The 24,422-nt window shown below is 38.2% G+C and overlaps 1 protein-coding gene across 2 annotated transcripts in view; it reads right to left on the bottom strand.

Moving 5' to 3' along the window:
* Nucleotides 1–24,422, bottom strand: part of PELI1 (pellino E3 ubiquitin protein ligase 1) — a 46,092-nt gene that overhangs the window by 4,515 nt on the left and 17,155 nt on the right. For both annotated transcript variants that reach the window (XM_062571432.1, XM_062571431.1), the window contains 3 exons: nt 4,143–4,284; nt 3,028–3,157; nt 1,331–1,432 (listed from right to left, as the gene is read on the bottom strand). In XM_062571432.1, the coding sequence (XP_062427416.1) occupies nt 1,331–1,432; nt 3,028–3,157; nt 4,143–4,213 (303 nt within the window). In that variant the 5' untranslated portion in view covers nt 4,214–4,284. The remainder of the gene's footprint in view (nt 1–1,330; nt 1,433–3,027; nt 3,158–4,142; nt 4,285–24,422) is intronic.

Here is a 24,422-nt window from a genome sequence, read left to right as displayed (position 1 = left end):
AATATACAACTAACACCCATATAACATTTAAGAATTAGCAGGCTGCAGAGTTGCTATGCCTTCTTTTCTGGTTGTATGGAAGGATGTCAGTTTTGCAGTCCCATACAAGTCTACCAATTTTAATAGAATTGCATAGGTTCAACTGTTCTTCCAGTTAGCTTATATTGCCATTTTCCTTTAAAAGCATAACGGGAAGTTTTATTCCTGTCCTAAATGTCCACATAGGCAGGTTTAAAGCCAACTCATTCAGGAGACCTTAAGCCCAAGGTGCTTTGTGATGAAGGCTGGAGAGCTTTCATTGAGACAAACTGCATTGTCAGAATGTATTTTTCTATTACTTTTTAGGCAGAATAACCCATCAGCACATATGGATTGCCACTGGCAATTTCTGGGCAGCATACAAGCCACAACATGCCTGGACAAAGAACATTTAGGATTCAAACAGTAGCTTATGCTGTGGCTAGTTTGTTACAGCCCTTTTGCTCTGCTGTAGGGTATGTGCAACTGCACAGCAACTTCCTCAGCCATACACAAACACCTCCTACCTTAGATCCTGCAATGTCGTCACAACTAAACGCTGCGACAGCAAACTTTCTTGTCATAAATTGGCAACAACAACAACAAAAATCAATGCTAGATCAGCCCAGGTATCAGAATGAACAACTCACACTAAGAAAACCCCCAAAACAAAACCCTTCCTTTTGAGAAAAACAGGAAACAATTGTAAGATATGAGTACATCACAGCTGCAAACATGTGCGGTTCTTGTTATACATACAGGAACTGCAGCAAAGTTCTTCTGAACTGATAGCACATCAGAATGGGGCCTCCTCTCTCAACACTTCCCAGCACTTCAGATTTAAAGACTCAGTGACTATTTATCATACTAGTTGTGGTAAAAGCTATTTTCTAATTTCACTTTACATTTCTACCCCACCTCCTACTCATTGATTCTGAATTCCTTTATAAGCATTTGTAGCTTGGCTTTGAACATTTATGAATATTGTGCACTTTATTCTTCATTTTACAAGAATGGAATAGAGACAGGTTAAGTGACTTGCACAGTAGCAACCAAAGGCAGAACCACAATCGTGTGCATTAGTCATAAAAACAACTTTCACCTCTAACCAGAGAAGCTAAAGGAGATGCATAGATACATAGTTTTATTCATGAGATGGCCTTTGGAATGAATAGAATCAAACACCTCTTCAGAGTGAAGTGCAGAAAGTGACATATGCAAATCTTCAGGTCTAAGGGAGAAAGCCTGTTGAGAGAATGTCAACACAAACAGCACAGAGAATACATTTAAGTACATTGTTTATTTCACATACCTGGAACATATCTGTGTTGCTGTCATGTGTATATTCAACTACTACTGTCTGGGCCCGAGACAAAGTGTAAGATATGCTGTGTTGGTCCTTGTTACTTATTGCCTGTGCAAAAACACCAGATATTATTGAATCCATTAACAACTACTATCAAATAAAGCAGCAAAGTAGACAATATAACCAGATTCTTGCTATGCTCAATTAATGTATTAAGTCACACGCTCATTAGTGACACACCTGTAGTTAGAACTTCACAAAAAACAATCCTACCCATTAAAGAAAACTGCAGGATTGATTCAGCAACAGACCAAACTGGTCTCTACCACATGCTGCAACAAAATCCCTGTAACCAAGTCAGGTGTTAGTCATGCTTAGCATTAAAGCAGTGTTTGCCTTGACACAAAAGACAAACAAAACAATTGAGTGCAAAGACCGAAACTGAATGCAACCACCTCTACAGCCTTTTTGGCCCCAACTTTTGCAACGTTAAAGCGAGGATTCTCTTCTAGAGAAGCAATCTGAATTCATACTAAAACTCAGTCATGGTTAATAAGCTATGTGGCCAAAATCTAACAAGCATTGCTGGAAAAACAGGGAAAAACAAACCTAGCACAGGATATAAAAGTTGTACCAAAGCAAATTTAAATTTCAGTTTGTTAGGCTAGACTTCAGTTCTAGAGATTTGTGCTGTACTTCATATGTGAAACCCCAATTAGTTCCTAGTAAATGAGCAAACACCCTCTTATAAAGTGCTTCTAAATAGCACTTGTCACTTGCAGGCCTGAAGAATTAGCAAAAAATATTTCTTCATAGATCTCTTAAAAATGTAATTTTGTCTCAGTAACTCCATTTAGCTACAGGATTTTAATTTTAGAATATTTTATGCCATTCCCTAATTTTTAAGAATTAATATTGCTAAACATCAAGGTAGTTAGAGTCAAAAGACTCAACATCATGGTATTCGTTCAAGGACCTGATCTCAATCACACTGAAGAGCTCTAAACAGCAACTAAAAGCACCCTCAAACTCCCAACAATTCTAGTGAGTTGAAACACTCCTTTTCCATGCGCCTGAATCATCACAATATAGCAAGAATTATCTTCTTTGATAATAGCTTAGTTAGAATTTTCTTAGTTTTGACATTAAATATAATTTCCCCTCAAGACTTCACTTTTGTTTGTTACTGAGAACTATAAACTTAATTATGAGCCATTTAAAAGCATGCAAAACCCACCTATCCTCATTTCTGGGGATCTCCCACCCATTTGGGTAGCATGTGTATGCAGAGCTTTGCTGAGGGACCATTCTAAAGTCAGCTGCACATGAACAAAGCTAGCCCTAAAATATGAATGAATGAAAACAAGAAGTCTAAAATATGTATTTATAGCAAGTTTGGAAAAAAAATAAAATAGAAAGTGTTTTATGTGACTAGCCTATGCCCTGAACACTCATGTTTTAAAAGTAAACATCCTTTCTCTTTCTGGACATAGCAAGGGCTGGGCACCGGACTTGTTTTGCCAAATGACTTCCTTTAACCCTGAAAGGTATCAAAAACCTGGGATAAATACCAATCATTTTTTTCACAGCCAGAGGACTTCATGTTTTTCACATCATTTCATCTCAGCTTAACTGTATTCATTCCACTAAATTCTTTAGACTGCACTAGAAGAACTAGACTTAACCAGACAAATCAAGCTTACCTTTGCTGCTTGAGGGGTACAGGCAATATGCACAGTGCTAGGTTTCACCCCATTTGCCTTGGGTCTTTTAAATAATGCAAATCTACTTTTTCTTCTTCCTCTATCTCCATTTGGGAGAGACCCATTGTACCTATGAAAAAGATACAGATAAGAAAAATGAAGTCTATCTTCACACTGGGCATCTGCAGCTTCTCATGAGCTGCAGACCTGCAAGAACTTCTGTTCTAAGCACAAAACTTCCTTAATTGGCATGCTTTTGAAAAAAAAAAAAAAAGATTTCCAATTACTTACTCTGAAGATGAAAACAAGTAAGCCAACATGTTTACTTGTTTGTAGCTTTATCTTTAAATTATTTGTTCACACCATAAATTAAAGATCCTAAATACTTACCAAGCCTGCTGAACAGTTATTATTATTTCATAGAATTTTGATAAAAAGCCTGTGAGATATACAGAGGGTTTCAGAGGAAACTTAGCTGAATCCAACAGAAAACTCACTTTGAGCATGCCAGTATCACAACAACAGATCACTTAGTATGCTTTATAAAAATTTCGTTTGCCTTTTGGTGTTAGCAATGTTACTATGGCTTTATAAGAATCCTTTCATTTTATAGTTCTAGTGATCCTCTTTCTACACTATCATATTATCCATCTGTCTAGCCCCAACTAGAAATCACTTTGGAAACCCCTCACAAATTGGCTGCCCTTGTCATGAAAGGCTTACCTGGAAAGAATATAAGAGCTGAAAATAAACCTAAAGGTACTCAACAGTTCGAGCCCTTCCTCTACGCTCGCTTTGTCACAAAGAAAAGTCTGCATGGCACAGTGCAGTTTTCCAGCAGATCATATTGTGTGTAACACTGGTTACCACTGAAAATGGCAGCCTTCTCTGGGCCACGCATTCCAGCTCCCTTCCTGGCATGAAATCAGCTACCAAAAAAAGCTGATCAACTCACCATCTGCTTGCACACTCACTAGTTACAATTCAGAAGAAGGGGTTTAAGGGAGAGGTAGTAGGACTGCCTCTCACAGCAGCCTGCAGTTCAATTGCTTTAAGTACACCCTGACACTCTTGCACTTATACCTTCATTCCTTAGTTCCAGGCAAGTCACTTACCCCAATACAATCAATTCACCATATTTTACTGGTGCTTTTGATGGATGATTTTCTTGATCAGGAGAAAACATGAGCTTAGTTAATGACTTCTCAAATTTCAGGTCTCTGATCAAGAGCTGTGGCACACTTTTTTCATTATTTCCTGTAAAAACAAGAGGTAAAGCAAAATGAAACAGAGAAGATTCAAATTATCTGTTTCACAAATCTCTAAACCTATTTTTTAGTTTTTCTGACCTGATAAAATAGCTACATTTTGTGCTTGCTATTTTCTCTAGTCCTGAAATCATTAAAAATGCTACATATGAAAACATGGTAATTCAGATTGAATTGCCTGGAACAACAATAAGAGCACAAAAATACAAGTGCATTTAGAAAATTCCAATATGGCCTTGATAAAACATCCACATTGTTTTCATTCATGATAATTGTTTAGTATAAATGGTATATGGCTTAATTCAGCATGTTGGTGCAATTACCAAGAGAGCCAAAGATTAGATTTAAAGAAAAAACACAAAACCAATCCATTAGCCAAAGAGGTAGAACTTTTCATGAAAGTGTCTTATTCAGAGCCTTCTAAAAAGTTCTGGATTTGCAAATTGTAGGAATTTGCATGAAAACTTGATAGTGAGTCAACCATAGAAGTTTGATTAAGCACAGAGACACTGCACAGTCCAGGGACTGAACTGACACAAACAACTCTTTAAACTAGATTTCCATGGGGAATTCCAAGAGCCAAATTTCAGTATTGGTTGGCCAGAAACTCTTCAGGGTCTTTCCTTTGTGATCCCACAAAGAAGGGCAAAACAGAAAAGACAAAAAGCTCTTTTTAATTGAAAGATATCCCAAGTTATTCTTCTGGATTTCTTAATGAGAATGGTTCCTTAAACCAAAAAGATAATAAAAATTGAGCTTCAAGAGACCATTCACACTAGAATCTTTTATCAATTCCCTCATTAGCAACTTTTCTGACCTTCCCACAGAGGAAACCTACCCAACACAAAACTCACTTGATAAAGCATTAGGCTGATTCTAGCCTGTTTGAAGCTTTCCTTTAAAAGGAACAAGAACAGTCCCCTGATTCTTCCATACAAGCTTTCACATCACCCCCCAAAAAACTATTAAACTTTAATTCAGCACTTTCAGAATTGATCATTAATATGCTGCCTTCTGTTCAAATAAACACATTGGTCCACATGCTATTTCTTGTATCCTGTCAACTTACACAGATATCACCATTTTCTCCAGACTCACCTAGGCCTTAGATACTAGCAGGAAAGACACCACACAGACTTTACCTACTCACATCTCAAGTCTTAATAATAGATAAAACGATGTGGCAGTGCTTGACAAAAGAAATCCTACCCTGCTTACATTCATTCAGAAGCTGATGCAAATATTGCCTTTTCTGACCCAATCTCTATCTTCCCCCCGCCTTTCCTCCATCAGACAGAAGCTAGGCCCTCGTCTTCTCTCGACCTACCCATCATTTCTAATTCAGCATAGATATGTTCATTCCCACTTGCAAAGCAGCTCATGATGCTATCTGAAAATGTGGTATGGTCTTTCATGCTTTCTTGCATGCTATCCCATGTATTTGAGGACTTCACACAAATACCCCCGAAGACATGTTACTGTCCTCCAGACTTGCTGTGATGCCTGCAGAACACAGCTGGGATGCTAAACCAAAGTCTGCATGTTTTTGCCTTACATATCTCATTGTTTTCTAAAATTCCTCTTTTGCTCTCAATTTTGGGTTCTGCATATTTCATACTGCTTGAAATAGTAAATTAACTGAAGACTATCTTTTTTGTTCTACTTATGCATAACATTACCACAACAGCATTCTGATCCACTGTTAGAAGTAAAGTACATAGTAATAAGCCTCATCTGCACCACGCTACTGTGGAGTGGCTGTATGCTGGTCTACATGATAGTTACACTAGTATATCTCCACTACTCAGGAGGCCAGGCACATTTTCATTGGACAGTTCAGCTAAATCAAGCCTTAGCGTAATTATCATTTGGCAGGTGCACAGAAATGCGCTGTACTGGTACAATTGTCCCCATTTGTTGCTCAGGAATAGCAACAACATCGCAGAAGAGTGTAAATGGATATAGTTTGCTCTAAAGTATTTCTAGATTGCTGGCCTATATGTAGCAGTAAATTAACTCATGTGGTCCATGAGCGAAAGGTTTTAAAAAAGTAGCAGCCCCCAAGTCCATTACTATACGGCCAGCTTATTAACATTGTTCAGCAAAATTTCCCTTTAAAGTTCTAAATTGGAAAATCTAAAGCAAACTGGTCAGATAAAAATTTGGTAATGAAACTCCTACTCATGTCAGTAGACACAACACGAAGCGGAGAAGGTCCCACCTGATAAACAGAGCCCCAGGACATTACCTGTGTTCACAGACAGTTCTCCCCTAGCTCTGGTCATCTGGGGGCTTGTTTGTTCCCTGGCAAGGCAACTCTCTTGGAGCATCACAGGAACAATTCCCTGAAACCACGTGTGTGTCTTTCAAAAAAAAAAAAAAAAAACTACAGGGAAAGTATTCTGACAGTGATACTAGACCATCTAGCTTTGAGTGTTTAAGGAAATTTGGTGCTTTAACAACATCTCCTCTGCCTATAAACATAAGGATATACTGTAAAAATATATTATTAATTTCTATTTTTCCACAACTAACCTAAGCATTTCTTGTTTTGATTTAAAACATTCTTGCAAATATGTACCAGCAATACTAGCACAAAACATATCTTAATATAGATATATTAATGTGCAAGTTGCTTACATACCGCCTTAAAAAAAAGAGATGTTTTAATCTCCTCCCCAATTAATCTATTTCTACTTTCATATAGATCTCCTCAGCAGCCTCCCCCTCACTTCACTCTTCTCCACATACAGCTAAATTAATCTTAGCCATCGCATTTCATATGCTACACTTCACATTTCTTTACTAACGTAGACAATGATTGCCCTTTGACTTGACACCTAAGAAATGAGAAAAAAAACTGCTATTAGATCTACAGTACTACCCCTTAGGAAACAGCATAGGACAAGTAAATGCTATCACAAGTTAAGAGATTTGAATAACATCCACCATAACTGATACTGCTCAAAATAGAACTAATCAACTCACATCAAGCAGATGGCAAGACAAACATTAAAAAAATAACTTAATCTTTGCCACTGGTAGGAGAAAGGTCTGTCATAACCTCCCCTCTGTTCGCTCAGGGGATAAATTTCATGGAAAGCTAAAAAGATATCTCCAATCACAGAGTCAGCTAAGTCTCATTAAGAGTAATTACGCACAAGCAATTATAGGACACTCCTTTAATGAATCACTTGAACAGGCAGCCAGTAGCCTTCTTGAAGAGCATGACTGAGCAGAAACCAAAAAAGAAGCCAACAGACTCATGTAACACACTTCAGCAGTGCAAATAGTTAACTAGAAAAAATCTTAATCCAAGGAAAAAGTGTCTGACTGCTAACGCTCAACTCCTCTGTAATACTTTTTTGTTGTTTCACAGTTAAAGAAATCCAGCCAACTTTGTTTTGGGGCCAGCGTAAATGATGGAAAACCACTTGTTATTTGACCCAAGGAAGGTTCAAGAATAAGAAATCCAGAGCTGTCATTACTAGCAAAATTTGTTTCACCCTCAAAAGCATGACTTGAATGTTTGAATTTTGTTTTTTTATGCCCTAGAACCTTTGAGCCGCATACACCACACTCACAAATAATAAGAATCTGTAACTTGAACTCAAACACAATAAAAAAAAATTCAGTCCCTAAAAAAAAAAAAGCGTAACATATATGCTAATATACATGTGATCTGCTTGACATATTATACCCAAAGACTCATTTTGTTCTCAGAGCTAACAAATATTCATCATATTGTTCCAATGACGTTCCAAAAACTAGTACAACTGAAATCTGATGCCAATCAATAAAACCCAAATCTTCTTCCATTCTTCCACTGAAGAAAAGTCTAAACAAGCCACAGGATAACATCGTCACTCTTGAATTGGAAAAAAAAGCTGGATAAAAAAACGTTTAAGAACATACAAGAGGGAACCCTCCTGAGATGTCAGGAAAGATGCACCAAGTTACACAATGGGTCTTCTGTTATTGGTATAGAAAAAGATCTGTCCACACAGTATGTTTTTATTTTTAGAACTACTGAAAACTCTGAGTTTGGAAAGGCTAATTAAGTAAGTTAAAAAAGACCGAACCTGGCACTGTAAGGCCAACAGACAACTAAGCCACTGACTGCTTGAACAAAATATGTGCAAGTTAGCTTTTTGTCATGACCATTAATTTCGTAGCAGCATCTCAGGCCACAGCTGGATTAGGCTTCATTGAAGTACGCTCTGAACAACGCAGACTGCTCTAAAACTCCTTCAAGGCTCTTTTCGCCATTGATGAGGAATAAGGTGTTAATTACAGGATCCCAACCTTGTCCTACATTCTTCCTAACTTGTAGCAGCAGACCAAGTTTTCACCTCAAGCTCTCTCCTGCCTAGTTGGAAAAAGAGACAAAAGCATGAAAAACCCTATCTGTGCATAGTCTTGCACTACAGAAGTGAACAGCTTTGGAGAGTAAAGGAACTTGCAAACAGAATAGTTTTTGAAAGCCACTACTGGATCATTTGGTAAAGGTACTGTTCAGTGAGCACAACTGCCTGCAGTGAACACACACTATGATGGGTACCAATTAGCATCCTTCAATTGCAAAATAAGAAGCTAGAATAGGAAGAGAACATGAACAAGTAATACCTTGTCACTCTGAAAACTGGTTCCTTTGGAGCCAAGAGAAAAATCATGGAAGGTAACTTGCACAGTACTGTCATGCATAACTGAGGGAATGGAAACAGATGACATCTAAACTCAAAAGTTTTAAATTCATTTAGAAAGGGCAACACAAGTTTCTTACAAGCCTTTTTTCTTCTTCTTAAATAGTCTCTTGAGTCACAGCAGAAAGCAAGCCACATTTCTTATTACCTTCAAAGAGGGAGGAACAGCCATATATATCACTGGCCTCTCTCCTGTCACATCTGAAAACCAGTCTCCAGATCTGGAGACACTATTTTCTGGGAAGAGCTAGCAAACCACATGTTGTTACAGCATGTAGTAACAAAAGGACTAATACTCATTGAGCACTGCAGATCTGACATGCTTTTAGTTACTTAGTGATTTAAGTTAGATCATGTCCAGTTCAACATCAGGATCTGACCTATTTGTCTTCATTCACTACCTGAAGCTTTAAGTCTTTGGGCACAGGAAAACAATGTTTGCATGCTTCAGAGTAGATTCAAATGAAGCTTAAAGGTCTGTACACTTTTGCTGAACATGCCATTTTCAGTGGAGTACCCAGAGATATATTGAGGTTTGGTTGTTTCTGAACCATAAGCTTGAGCTTACCATTTGTTCTCAATCATTCAACTGTCTTTTCTGATCATGAGATAGCATTTATGATTAATCTCTAGTGGCTTCTATGAAGAGTATTTAGATCTTGTTCACACAGGGGCACAAGACCGAGCTAACTAATAAGTTAGCTATTTAGCAGACTAAGTGCAGCTTTCAAAAATGCAACTAGAATAGCAGTATCTTAATGGTTAAAATGGTGTAGGGGGAAGGGAAACGTTAAATTCAATGAGCTCAAGCAGAGATTCATTAAACACTCTGCTGTGAGCTAAAAATACTAGAATAAAAGTCTCTTTGTAATAAATTACCATCATTTTCTAAACACAGAGCCAGCATTATAGGCTGTTAGCAACTGTAGCTAGCGCCAGACTAGCCCTTTTCTAAAATACTGCATTAAAAACACTTCCACAGTATAAAAAGAAGTCCTCTGTCAATGAGTAAATTAAAGATACACTGATTCAAATGCAAAGAAAAGTACATTTTCCCATTTTTACTATCTTTTGTATATTCCCTATCTGCATATTTTAGGGTTCAGGGGTGTTTTGGTTTATAGAAATAAAGCATAGGACAGTTTCTCTACTTTTTTTAAAAAAACACAATTTGCTATTTGCAGTTCTCTATTTACAACCCTTGCAGTTTTCATATCCAGCTCCTTCACTTAGTAATTCTGTATTAAGTCAGGGAGGGTACAGACAACATAGATGCTGACTCTTGTCAGAAGTATGGAGTGACAGGACCAGAGGTAACAGACAAGCTACAACACAGAAAATTCTGTTTAGCCATTAGGAAAGCAGAATTCAAAGAGGCTGTGGGATCCCTATCCTTGGAGATGCTCAAACCTTGCCTGAACACGGCCATGAACAACCCGATCTAAGGCAGCCAGGCTTTCAGTGCAGGGCGAGACCAGAAGACCTCCGAGATTCCCTCTCAGTCTAAATTATTCTAGGCCTATAATTCATTTTAGGAACTCAAGACATTTTTAAGGAACAAATCCAAAGAACTGTTAAATACGTACCTTAAGCACATTCTTAGTCAGAGACAAACAAAGAGCAACTTCATTAGTGTTAAAGAAACAAAATGTTACCCCTCTCCTCCACAGAGTTGCGTGTTGTTACAAACTAAAGCTGTACTTGAATGCAAAAGCCTAAACTGTTCTTTGATCGTGTACAAAGAATTCACATTCAATAGTGCGATTACCTGACTAAACACAACAGGGACCCAAGTTCGCCAGTCTCCATTCACACACTTAAGCTCCTTAGTAATCCAACCAACTTTTACTAGGCAATCTTCTAACTGCAAGATCAGAAACCAAAGTCTTCTTAATGCATGTGCAGTATTTCAGTATGTGTTTCCTCTTCTATGGCTATGTCTTGCCTCTTCAAAAAAAAAAAATCTGATTTCCCAATTTAAAGGACTGGAACATCAAAGCTAAAGTAACTGAGAGACAAAGCAGCCTCGTGGAATACTCATCTCTCAAGCTGAAAATATTTGCAAGTCTAGAAGAAGGAAGAGATGATAAGCAGTCAGAGGGAAGTAAAAAACAAAGTCATTCCCAAGAGACAGCCTTCTTGCTTGATAAGGAGTCCCTCAAGTCCAAGTTGCCAGATCGGACAGACACAGTCGGAAGGTAGGAGCATGGGAGTTTACAGACACATTACTAGACACATTTGAAATAACGTGACTGTGGTAGCACATTTTGGCAGGCAGACCACCGTGTATGAACCACTCATGGAAAGGTATTCTTCCTTAGTCTTGAAACACCAGTATCTTTGTAGGATGCTGTGCTTCACCAGAATGACTGTTTTGTACATAGATTTGCTCATATTTCATATTAATGTCACTGCATTGATACAGATAACATTACTGCTGATCTACACTGATGTCAGAAATTAACTCCTTACATCACTGTTTTTGAAAGCAGAGACAAAGATTTGGAAATCATCTCCTTACTATATGATGCTTAAATAGCCATTGGAAAGTCATTCAGCAATAGCAGACTTTCTCCTAGGTTCCCTTTCATCTGAGTAAAAGAGCATACAAACACACAATAGTCTTCTGTGATTTACCAGCCATAGTTCTCATATTTTTCTCAGTTTTCAATTAACAAACAGCTCATGTTCACCCTTCATAAGCATACCTGGAGCTTTAGGCTCTGCAGGTTTTATATTCCACCTGTGAGATTAAGGCAGATTCTGTCTATAGCTTGCATCCTTCTCAGCAGATGTATACAGAAGGTGTAATGATGCAGCTGTTAAATATTCAGATTGTACTGTCAGTTTGTATCAGTAGAGCTAGTTTACCTTCCTAAGGAATGATCATTCATTTTCCCCTCCTGTCTAGGGAAGTTTCTTTAGTACCTAAAATGATACAAAACAGGTCTTGGAGCACGGAAGAGCAGCCCAGCCTTTTGCCTTTGTATGGATTATTTTTTCCTTAGTTTGTAACACTTGACCTTTTCTTTAAAATCTAAATAAGCTTAGTCATCCACTATATACAAACAAATTGCATTTTATTTTTCAGTGCTTTCATATCTTTAAACTGGGGGGGGTTGACACAGAAAACTACAACCCCCACAAGGCCAAACTCAGAACCAGGCAAACAGTCTTTCCTGCATAGGACACCAAACATTAAACAATGTAAGCAGAACTGTCTGCTTCTGCGCCTTGAAAACATCTCTAAAATCCCTAACAGAAGGGAAACAAAATGAAGCATCTTTTTGCTAAGGACACCTGCCACTAGTAGTTAGCAATCTTGGGAATGTGGCGTGCAAGAGTCACAGCATGAAAAGGGCACTTTGTCTGCGGACTGTTCAAAGGTGTGTAACTTGAGACACAAGAGCCTACTGCTTTGCTCCAAGACTCCAGCTAACTTTCTCCAGTCTCAGAAACCACACTTTCATTTGGGCTGGCATTCAGTGTTCCACTTCAAGTTTTATTTGAATAAAGTGAATCGAACAGTTCTCAGCAATTTTATGAAACTTGGGAACTGTGCCATGAAGACAGGTATTTTCATCCAATGAACAGGGCAAACCTTTCAGACCAAGGCTTCTATTATAGGCTTATGTATGAAAATCTGTACGTGCTGACAGTACTCAAAAATACCATTCCTTCCATGAAAATGGAAAAAATCACCTAAGTACCTGGGCCAGATTCAGTTCAGGGTCCTCCAAACTTTAGTAGTGTTATTCTCAATTGCCGTTGATGAGATCAGAAGGTGGCTAAGCATATTAAAGCTAAAGGGAAGCAGTTACGTAACATAATGATCCATTTTAACAGATTGACAAAAATCAATTCTGAAAATACGCTCTTGAAAAAATCCAGCATTTTTCTTCAGTTATGAAAAGTAACAGCTGATCCTCCCCTGAGGAAACCATGATATCCTCCTACAGATTATAAATGATGTAATTCAGACTGTGTGGGGGAAGCTGAAAACATTTGTCTTTTAGCACAAGGTGGCTATTTTAAAGCTGTCACTGCAATATTATCTATAATCTTAATTAGCTGAGAAAAAAACCTCTTCACCAGTTACAATCTGCTACATTTGCATGCAGTTTACATCTCCTTAATGCCCATGCCCACCAAGTCAGCTTTCAGATAAGCCTGTGACAGAACATAACCTCACATAACACAAAGCTTATCAGTTGGCTACTTCTGCAGCACCAGGGCCAAATGAAAGCTATACTTGCTGAATCAGCTGAGATACCAGGCTTGTGAAAGCTATTCATGTGAGTTACTTAGGAAGCTTAATTTGCAGCTTTCTGCACAAGTTTTTGGTCAAACTTGTGCCTTGACTGTTGCTTCAAACCATGTTGAACAAGGATAGTTTTTATTTCTTACTCAGATTTTCAAGTGAAGATTATTTATATATGCTGTAACTATGAAGCCATAAAATGACATGAGGTGTGAAAGGATAATGCCATGTGTTCATTAATCATAACTCTACCTACCTAAATCCTCATAGTGTGTGTTACAAAAGCAGCAACAGGAAAGCTAAAAACTTTGTATATTTGTACCAAGTAGTAGAAATAAGGACTAATTTTCCTGACACAGCGAACTTTGCAGAGTCCTTTAACATTATTATGGACTTTACTGCCTTCAGACCAACTACACAATGTTACCCTAAAAACAAGCAGTCCCTACTTTCATTTCAAGTCAATGACAGAAGCACAACTTCCACATATATATTGATTAGGAGCTCATGTCAAAATACAGACATTCTATTTTGAAAAGGACAATTTAGCAAATAGATGGAGTTTTTTATGCTTTGATGACTAAGCACAGCGAGATCTGCTGTATGATGCATCTGAACTAGAATATATAGCAAAGAACCCCATCCTTGCACAAAAACACAATGACTTCCTGTTCTACAAACCTGAATATCAGTTTAGCTTTTTCTGAGCTTCTGATTTCCCGACAAGGCAGTTTATGTACCAGATTATTATCTGCTCAATAAGTGTTTTTAATCAGAATAAAGCCTGTAACATAGCATATCATCTTGCAAAAAGACCAGATATATTTAATTCATTCTTGGTCTGGAGAGCACAAATATTTAACAGCTTTGTGAGAAATTTTCCTTGGTATGACTTCATTAAAGTTAACGGTTTCAGGGCACCTTGCTCTGCACCCTAAAAATAAGAAGCAACTGACACTTGTTACAGAACACAAGCATTCAGTAAAATACACACTCTGAATGACTTCCTAATTCAGGTGGGAGGGCAGCAAGCATATTGCCTGTTCTCACATTTCACATTGAGACTACCAACTTCTCACTGAAAAAAAATACTGCAATGGAAGAGGCTTTTATTAAAAAAAAAAAAAAAAAAAAAAAGAGCAGCAACACATTCGAACAACAACAAAAATAGATGGCATACAGGCACTTACCAGTATCCTTCTGTGCTTTCAATACTTCTACACAGCAGAGAAGAAACAAACCTTTGGTCTTGCTTAAAAACCACTCGAAATCCCCTAACTCTTTTAAAACCCAGCAACTGCCAGACTGAGTGCCTCTGCTGTGTGTGCTTTTACTTAAGCAGTTGGTAATGCAGTCTGACTAAACAGGGGCCGGCTCTGCCTTACTTAAGCTAGGTAAACAGCACCACGCAGCACACCATTGGCTGAAGTCAGAGCTTGCATCCTGCTTACCATCCTATAAATTCATCAATCTCAGGCCCCAAAATGGAAAAAAGGAAGTAGAGGGTGTGTTGAAAACTCTATTCTACAGCCCAATTCCCCAGCAGTTCTCTGGATTAGGTTCGCAGAGAAACACTGTTCTATTTCCTTCTCTGCTTGTCTTACATAACTGTACCCATGCACGCTATACTATTTTTTTTAATTATCACTTATTAGCCCAGCCAGCTTTCCTCACCTCCCCCACAAAAAGTGATTTCTTAATACAATAAGAATTAAAACAGCAGAAATTTCAGGCATTGGCAGCCCTGTTTTGACTAAGACTATACAACTTGACACAATCAAAAACACCTGCAGTTGCCACCTGTGTGTAGCTACTTTCAGCCACTGGCCTCCCATGGCCAGTGATTTCATAACTGTTCGTTCCTATAGGATGCACACGTAGAAAGACGGACAAATCTGCACGTGCCAGGTCAGACTGAGCTCATCTTGTTCCACTAAAACTGAAATCACTGTACCAAGCCAGTGGGTTGGATCATTTAAATGCATGAGTCATAAAACAGTGATCAAGTTACCACATCTTCTGAGTTACAGCCTGATAGAACTGATCACACAAACCCTCTCAGGCTGCAGCAAACAGGTTATAACACAGTAGTTTAGCCTTCTCACCAAGTTTTACATCATACCTGTGGCGGGCCAAGGAGGCACACACAGTTACCCTGGCTCAAACGAGGCATATTCAGGCTGCAATTTGACATAACCAAGTTCTACAGCTGACTGTACTGCTGTCACTTCTGCTGCTTTTTTCTGTGCAGCAAATACAGTTCATATTTCTATGAACTGCGGCTCACCACCTCAATTCTGCAAGCACAACTGCACAGATAGGTTTTCTTGATCTAGTTCACGGTGAAGGCATCCGCATTCTACGAGTTGGTTTATCCACTCAGTTATTTTTTAGCTGGATCGGCTTCCCTGTTCAGCTCACAGCACAGCTATGCAAACAGTTGTACCAGCCGAACATAAGGAGGGAGGGGAGGTGCATTACACAGCACCACGCAAAGCTAGTACTCTCAAACTTTTTTGTTCATAATGCTTACTATAGCATAAATTGCAAATCCACAAACCAAGCTTCATTGCTAAGGACAAGGTTAAAACATGTATTTTCCTCTCTTCTCAATCTGTACACCAATGTTAATCTCTTCCAAGCTATACTGTGAGGTTGTGCTGTTACATGAACCTGTCCTGTCCCATGCAAGGAAAAATAAACTATAAGATATTCTGAAAAATAAAAATGAACAGAGGCTCAAAGGCATTGCACTATTTTTTATTAAATACTACTAAGCACAAAAATACCACTTTTGTTTCAGAAGTCACTGAGCCACAAACTGCTGAACACTGGGAAGAGCTTTGGAGAAGCATCAACACATGCATGTTCTTTATTTTGCTCTTCTCTGGGCTTCTGCTTCTTGCCACAGATGACACTCCACTGAATACAGATTCTAAATAGGATGGTCATTCTCATAGGAGAGAGATCACTGAACTGATAAAACCAAACCAAACCACCTTCCTACCTCAACCCTTCCCCTCAGACCTCAACTATTTTAACCCAAATCATCTTCCTTTCTAAGCATTTGTGGGGTTATTCTGCAAGTCAGCTGTGCCAATACAATTGAGAAGACAACCTCCTGAATCAGTTACATCATTAAAGCTGGAAACTCATCAAGCCACATGAAGATTAAAGTTTAGCTCTCTTCCCTGCCACAATCAACTACCTCGCTGTATACTAGCACATAAAGCTAGTTTATCCACTGATAACTATTAGAACCTTAAAATGCCACCTTTCACAGTGCTGGAAGTGTGGTCTCATCTCATCTTCCCCATCACCCTCAAATATTTTTCTTCTTAGCCCTACCTACAAAGGTTTATAGTTTTCATTCTGTTTCAGTCAAGGCTAAGAGTGGCTTTTAGTACCAGGACTGCATAAGTATCATTTAAAACAGATATGATCACACAGATAAAAAAGTTGCTCTATACTGGAGTAAGTTATAGTGATAAAGTTACATTGATATGAACGCTGTTAAGTCGAATTATTTTTGTCACACAAATTATATTACTTGAACTGTATCATTTTGAGAATGTTCAGTCTGAAAAGCAGGATTTGGATTAATTTGCTTTTAATAGCTCATTTATTTTTATTGTATACACGTGTTTCAGGTGCCACTGTTCAGAGCCCAGATTAATACACCTGTAGATAGTTTTACATTGCAATCACAGAGGCAGTTACAGGGTCAAAATACCCCAAGATAACTTAGGTTCTTGCAGCACTCTAGATGGAGCAGCAGGATTTGCTGCAGACGCATTTATCCTATACCATGTAATTCCCTTTTCATAGCTGATCATGCCCCATCTTAAAGTAGGGTTTATTTGGGTTTATTTTGCCACAGTTGCATTGTTAAGTGGCCATTTTGGAATCACCCTGCTGAGGGGCTGAACACTGTTTTCCAGCTTATGCCTATTCGCAGCCATGTTCTAGTCATCTGTTCTCGTGCCAACTTTGTTGTCCTTTAATTTCAAAGGAAAGGTTTAATGATTTCCACTCCACCTGCAAGGCCCACACAAGAACTGTGCTCCGGGTTGGACACTGGAAGCAAGGGCCTCAAGTGTGCTGTCACCAGCCAGGTGCTCAACTGTACCCTGAGCAGAGATGCTGCTGACCACGTCAGACTTCAAAACACTTGAATCTGTAGCCCAAGATATCACTAATAATTTCACGAAGCAATGCTTAACTGCAGGGGAGGTTCCTTCCTTGAAATTGTTAAAGAAAGAACACGATGATACACCCCTTTATATCTGACTCACAAGCAGATGCTGTACAGTTTGATATAATTACATGATTTCACATGACATTCAAAATGAGCTTGAGAGGAATGCACTTCTAGTCATGTCAACTAAAGGACAGCCTTGCAGGTAGGTGCTCTAAAGTACAGATTCCTAAGAAGCCTGAGTACCAAACTCTTCATCCTAGCATTAAACTGATCAGTATATTAATGCTAAAGGCCAAGATGGAAATCTTGAAATTAGCAAAGACATGTTTAATAAACCAGGCAGGGAATGGAGTAAAAAAATCCTACACAGAATAAGCACGTGAAGTTATTGTACACAAGAGACTGAGGAAAAGAGACTGAAGGAAACACAGAAAAGAGGGCAAGAAAACTGGAAGAGTAGGATCTGTAATGGCCCAAAGGGGAAGCATTCAATACTGAATGCTGTATATACCCAGTTTGTGAAAAAAGCCATCTATGTTTTTCAATCCATAGCCCGCTTATACTCTATACATCACCTTAACTCCATTACCAGTGAATCAGTGGTTGAACTCTGCTCAAAGCCAGCAATATCAAAAACAGACAAACATTTCATGCTCTTGAAAGTATTAAGTCTGTTACAGGGTCCTCACGAACCTAATAAAAGGTGCATGGGGGGGAAAAGGGAAGATTGCTGACTGGGCAACCCCGCTCTCTAATTAATCTTTCATTGTGTTATGTCACATGCAATCACTGTGCAAGGAGTTCCCATCTTATATAGTTAAAGACATACTACAGTGTTTTAAGGAGATTATAAATGGGGGAAAGCGGCCTGAAGCCAAGAACATGCTAATTAGTGTATACAATAGAAATGTTAATCAAGTAATCTGCAGGAAGAGGAGGAGGGAAGGAAATGACCTAATCCCTTGCACTACTGTGTGGTGCCTAATGAGAAGAACTGTAATTCTTTTAAGGGCCAAGCAAACAAAGGTCCATTGTTATATGTACAGCTTCCAGGGAAGAAGGTTTTTGCTGTGTATCAAGCTACCGCCAACAAGTAAAAGGTTCAACTTCATATCCTCCATACACTACCAGCTCTGGAATTGGCAGGAGAGGCTGATAAGATAAATTTACAGGAAGGCTGAGAAAAAAATCTTTAAGATGAATCCTAATTTCTGCAGACACAGCAAATTCTCCCTCAAACTGGATTTGCCACCTTTAAAACATCCATCATCCAATGATCACCGTGATCCAGGCATGACTGTGGAGCTTGTTAAACATTTGAAAGTGTAAGAGCCATAGCATACCCTATGTTTTACAAAAGCTTCACAAGAGAAGTGCTTTCTAATAAGCAGTTCAGTGCTATCACTACAGAGCTCTATTTACAAGGATAGGCCAAATAAGATACTCCACAATCAAAGTAGAGACAGTCCTTCATTCAGCTTTGATGCTTCTGATTGTTAGGCTTCTAATATCCAAGACTGAAAGGATGATAAGTGAGGCATCATTGGAAGAAAACACATTCAGAAACACGCAAGTATAATTGCATCAGTCTTCTTCTCAAGACAGTAAACTTTGACTTTCCCCCTTCCCACATACCTGGAAAGAGCTACCTAAAAGATTTTTTTTTCCTTCTTCTTCTTCTTTTCGTGTTCTCTGGGAACATTTCTGGATCTTGTAAAACTTTCCAAGCCAAATACCATATCCGCAAATTCAATTAACAAATTCTTTGAGGTAGTATTAGTGCAAAGTTTATTAGCTGTAGTTCTCCTGACTTCTTCATCCAAACTCATAGATTCACTAAGTTTCAAGCTGTTCTATTTTTCCTAAAATTAAGAAAAAGAGGCCCAATTCAAATTAATTTCCAAGATTATTTTTTTTTTACTGCTAGCAAAACTTCTAAGGTACCTGCTAGCAGAACTAGCCAAACCAGCATTACCTGCAAGTTTTCATTCCTACAAAGTCAGATCGTTTGGCCAAGGACTTCTTCAGAGAAAGTTAAGGCAGTAACTAGCAGTGTTACACATCTTTGTGTCATAATTAAGCCAAAACCTTTCACAGATTAGGAAAAAAAAAGCTCAGAAATGTACTAAGTTTTAGAAATTTAGCAATAGAAATTCAGCTACAACATACTGATAGTTCCCTTCTCCCTGCACTCTCTAGGAAATGAAGTCTGAAGAGGAACAAGATTTAAGAACCATTCAATATAGTTTTTATTCTCAACTTCCACACCACACAAATGGATATCCTTAAAAGAGGCAATTACCTTTTAATCTAGAAATGTCTTGAAGCATGAAAACAAAGCTTACCCATTAGAAAATTTCCCTCTGATTTATCCTAAATTCCTCACTATCCAGTTACTACTCTTAACACTCACCATTTCAACTGTAGTTAATTTGCATTTCCAACAAAAAAAAAGTATGCTGGGCAGCCTCCACCCTGCTCTCCTAACCCCTGCATATGAGCCTTCCATGTATGAACTACTAACCTGGATATTTTGAAAGTCACACAACCCTCCTGCAATTCACTGTTCTTTTAGAAGACAACTAAAAAGTACACCATCTTATTGTATGGATTCCTCCTAACTTCAAAACTTTTTCTAACCTTTATGTAAGGTCCAAAATCTGGGTCTTTCTAGACATATCATCGGCAACATTTACACATAAAAGCATATGACCTACATAACTCTGGATAGCTGTCAGAAGTTTGTCTACTCTCTGCAAGCCAAGTATCAGTTCTTTATAAGGGCCTGACACGCTAAGTTATAGCTCCAGACATAAATTCAATGGCTAGTTCAGTACTTAATTTTTTTTCAATATATTTTTGACATTCAAGCATCTTTTTTTGAGGGCTATTTTAAATAGTGCTGTGTGAGCGCAGGTAAAGGACAAAGCTTACTTTAGGCAACAATGCAAAAGGACAGGAACTGATTATGTCGCAAGATGCACTTTCTAAGAAAGGTATATTAAAATATCTCCAAATACATTGAAAATTGTCTCTAAATGAAAAAGGTTAGCAAGTTATGTTTATTAATACACTGAAGATTACATTAGCACAACTTAACTTTTGGTATGCTTATGTTTCCATGTCAGTAGCCTTCTACAGCCACCAACTCAAACCAAAAAGTTCAAACAGGCCTCCCTCCTAACCTCATGTTTCCTTAGATCACTTACCGGTTCCTAGCCAGTTATTGTTCAGAGAGAAAAATCCCATAATATTTGATATCATCTTTTGTTTTCCTTTAAAATCCCATGGGAAATGCATGACTTAGCATATCTAAAGAGCAGCAATATTTTACCTCCTACACTTCTAATCCAATTTGGATAAGAGGTTTGCTGCTTATAAAAACAAACAGGCAGTTGCACTTCAGAGGATGCAGCAACCATTCACTTACCTCTGTGTGGGCACTAACACCCAATAACACACAGGTCACTCTCAAACAGTAGCAAAAGATCAGTGCTAGGGATTCTATCCCTAAATTTTATTCTTTGGTCCACACAGGAATCCTACTTCTTATGCATAGGCGCAAACAGAGCTGGTGGATACTGCTGGTTCTTTCCACAACTCAAAGTGCAGTCAAGCTTCAAAAATTCAAATACAACCTTTCTTTCTTTCTTTCTTTTTTTTCGGGGGGGGGTGGGGGTGGGGGGGGCAAGAAGAGAGAAGGACAAAATCTTCGAGCTCTTCCTGAAATCATTTGTAATTAAATATCAGAAAATCAAGCAGATACACTACAGTAATGTTGACACAAACATGCAGGCAGAACAGTGGCCCAGTCAAACTCAGTAAAAACTACCATGTGTAATCTTTCTGTGGGTAACATTCAGCATCATAATGGGTATTATCACCAAGAAAACCCAAGGACAGAGTCCCTCAACCACAGAGACTGAGATTAGATGCTCTATCTCTTCTACAGAGACTCAAGAGACTTTGGTCTGACCATACAAGCCAGTTTTATTTAAGAGCTAAGCAAATTGTTACATGTTTAACATTTGACTTAAGAGTTGGAAAGCTTTCAAATCTACAATGTTAGGCACACACAGAGAAATGATATTCACTTCAAACAAGAGAAACTACCCAGCTGAATATAACAACTGTTTTTATTTATAAGAGTTATAGTCTCCAGTTACAACCATAAGAACTTTGAAGGTATTTTCATGTGTGGTTCACAAAATTCATCTTTAAAAACAGGTATTTTTGAACCGTGATAGTGGCATGCCTGTTTTTCTTTAAAAAAATAATGCTCTCCAGAATCTCTGTTGTCTGTAAGAGTATGTGGCTGAGGAAAGCAGCAGACAAATCTAACATATGCAGGCACAAAGAATTTTAAATTGGTAGTGTTTGCAGAGACTGAAGGTCACTGTAGTGAAACACTCTTTTCCAGCAACAGCCAAAGCCTGTACTCACTTCCAGATAGCATTAAAAACACACAGCAAAGAGTTTCAGGGGGCACCCCCACATTTGCAACGATGGTAAGCAATGCCAGTAACCCTAATGAAGTTGCATTAGCAAGACAGCAAGTTCGACTCATCTCAGTATTTCTATCAGTAACAAAAGCGTTCCTAAATTCAAAAAGAATTACGCTCTTCCTTGATCAACTAAGGACAGCAGAATTTTGTCTGAATGCAAACCTTCATGATTTAGCCTAGAATTTGATAACATTTCTAAAATTGAAGGGGTTTGGACATAAATGCAGAACTGTGATGTTTTCTTCCCTTCAATTCTGCTTCTTAAAAGTTTAAGATGAACCAAACAGCTTTCCAGGGAGATCAAACACAATACATTGCTCATCATCCAATGCAGGTTTACCTATTTCCTATATAATGTTCTTAAGCAAAATACTTTGAGGACAGCTCAATAATTTTGTCTGAAAAAACACATGCTTAAAGCTGCATCATAGCTAGGATCCTTTTCCTCTGTGGATAACAGCTTGTATTTCCAAGTTACCAGGAAGTCTCAAACCAAGTGCAGATGAGTTGTAACAGATTAGAATAGATATGAATTAGCATCTGCATTAAATAACCCCCCCCCATCTTTCCCATATCATGAATTTCTCAGACACGCAAAGATAAATGCAGAAGTCCTACACCAGCAGACTCACTTCTAGCTTGGTGTTGTAGGGTACACCTATTAATTGAAAGGCAGGGTTCAATAAGCAGTGAAGAATTATGATTTGCTCTCAGATAAAAAGCTTTCTAGTCAGGGAATGGTAAACACAATTGGGCAAGTATACCAATAAGAGCATACAGCCACAGTAACATGACTAAATAATTTTAAAATAACAGACAATTCAGAATATCTGGAATATAAAGTAATACTTTACATGGTTTTAAAATTAATTTTGTGTGATTTTCAACTTGCACCTTTTATTAGCCAAAGTGACTGTCTGCTACCATGCAGACATCTTCCTTCACGAACCTTGAGAAAGAGCTTGACCAAAGTCACTAGTCTACACTGCACACGCTGCAGATATCCATAGAGGCCTCTAAAAGATTACTGTTTGCACGTCATTGCCCAGTGCATCTCAGTGTATCACAGAAATTTGAGCTTTCATTTTTCTATAGCAGCAAAGTTAACAGTAATCTAGTATGGTGGAGCTATTTCACTTGCTCTAGTTTTAGTCTGCCTCTCAGGGCAGATTCATTCGAAGAAACCTGGCTCTTGTGAAATAATCTTTACAAATTTTTAGGGATAGATTGCCCCTCTCAGGGCTGATACTGTTTATGAGCATTTAAAATTACTAACAGCTGTTCATATTAAGCACATTTGTGCCTCACTCATGCATTCATACAGATTTGCAGAAAGCTGCTCGCTCACATTCATTTTGTTATTTGTCATTACTGCTATGCTTAAGGAAATCTCACATCATTTGCAGAGAAGAAAACATCATGCAGTGGGTATGAACAGTCATAAGCAATCAAGTTAGCACACGTTAAGAAGTTACTACGCAGACTCAGCAGAGATGTCTGACCACTTTCAAGCTCCTAGACCAATGCAAATTCAGAGTAAAAAGAAAAAAACATTTAAACAAGCTCATTCAAGTAATCAGCCATACAAGCACATACAACGAAGAGATTAAAGAACTACCAATACAGTAAAGCCAATGTAGCCAGTCTCGGCACTAAAATCAGAATGAGTTTATAAAATATTGGGCAAGTCGGACAAAGTCTGAGACAACTAATAGGACAAGTTGCTGCTTTCACAATAACTAGCATGAGAGCATTCTTCAATGCAATTCAGCAACAGGGTCTTTAGTTAGAAGCTCATAAAAATCTTCCAGCACACACTGTCTGACTTTGGCAAGTTCAACATCAGTTATAAAAATAATACATATTCACTAAGTATAAAGGAAAGAAAATACTCTCTCTGGCTTCACAGCCACTGATGTACTTTGAACTCTGAAGTCATTCTGTACTTTTAGCATTTCATAAACAGGAGCACGTGAATTTTGTGTGTTCCCAAAATAAACTCTGAACTACATAAATATTGCAAACAGACCAGATGAATTTTGCCTCCAATTTGCTTTTTGGATCTAGCTTTCAGGTAACAATTTCATAATTTCTTGCAGGTTGTAGGGGAGACACAATGGAAATTTGGCATGAAGACTTCTTCCAGCTCTAACACAATGCAGGACAGCAGATTAAAGGGCTTTTTCTTAGTTGCCTGGGGACATATGTAAAGCATCTGCCTTCATTTAAGAAGCTGTGCTTGCACCAGAGCAGTGTTTTTCAATTTTTGTTTCCACTACACTGGTGAAAAAAAAAAAACTTCTTGATCAGAGAAAATAAACTGAAAAAAATGAAACAGCTATAAGGAAAAGAGCAGCAGATAAGCATGTCTACCCCTATTAAAGACTGTCTACCCGTTAAAACAATAGCCAGAGTTACAGTGCCTTACTTCAAAACTGGTGTATTATAAAGAACACA

Source organism: Rhea pennata, chromosome 3 (genome assembly GCF_028389875.1).
Source record: "Rhea pennata isolate bPtePen1 chromosome 3, bPtePen1.pri, whole genome shotgun sequence".
Taxonomy (NCBI): domain Eukaryota; kingdom Metazoa; phylum Chordata; class Aves; order Rheiformes; family Rheidae; genus Rhea; species Rhea pennata.
The sequence above is the reverse complement of the archived record's forward strand: the minus strand, read 5'-3'. Positions and strand labels throughout refer to the sequence as shown.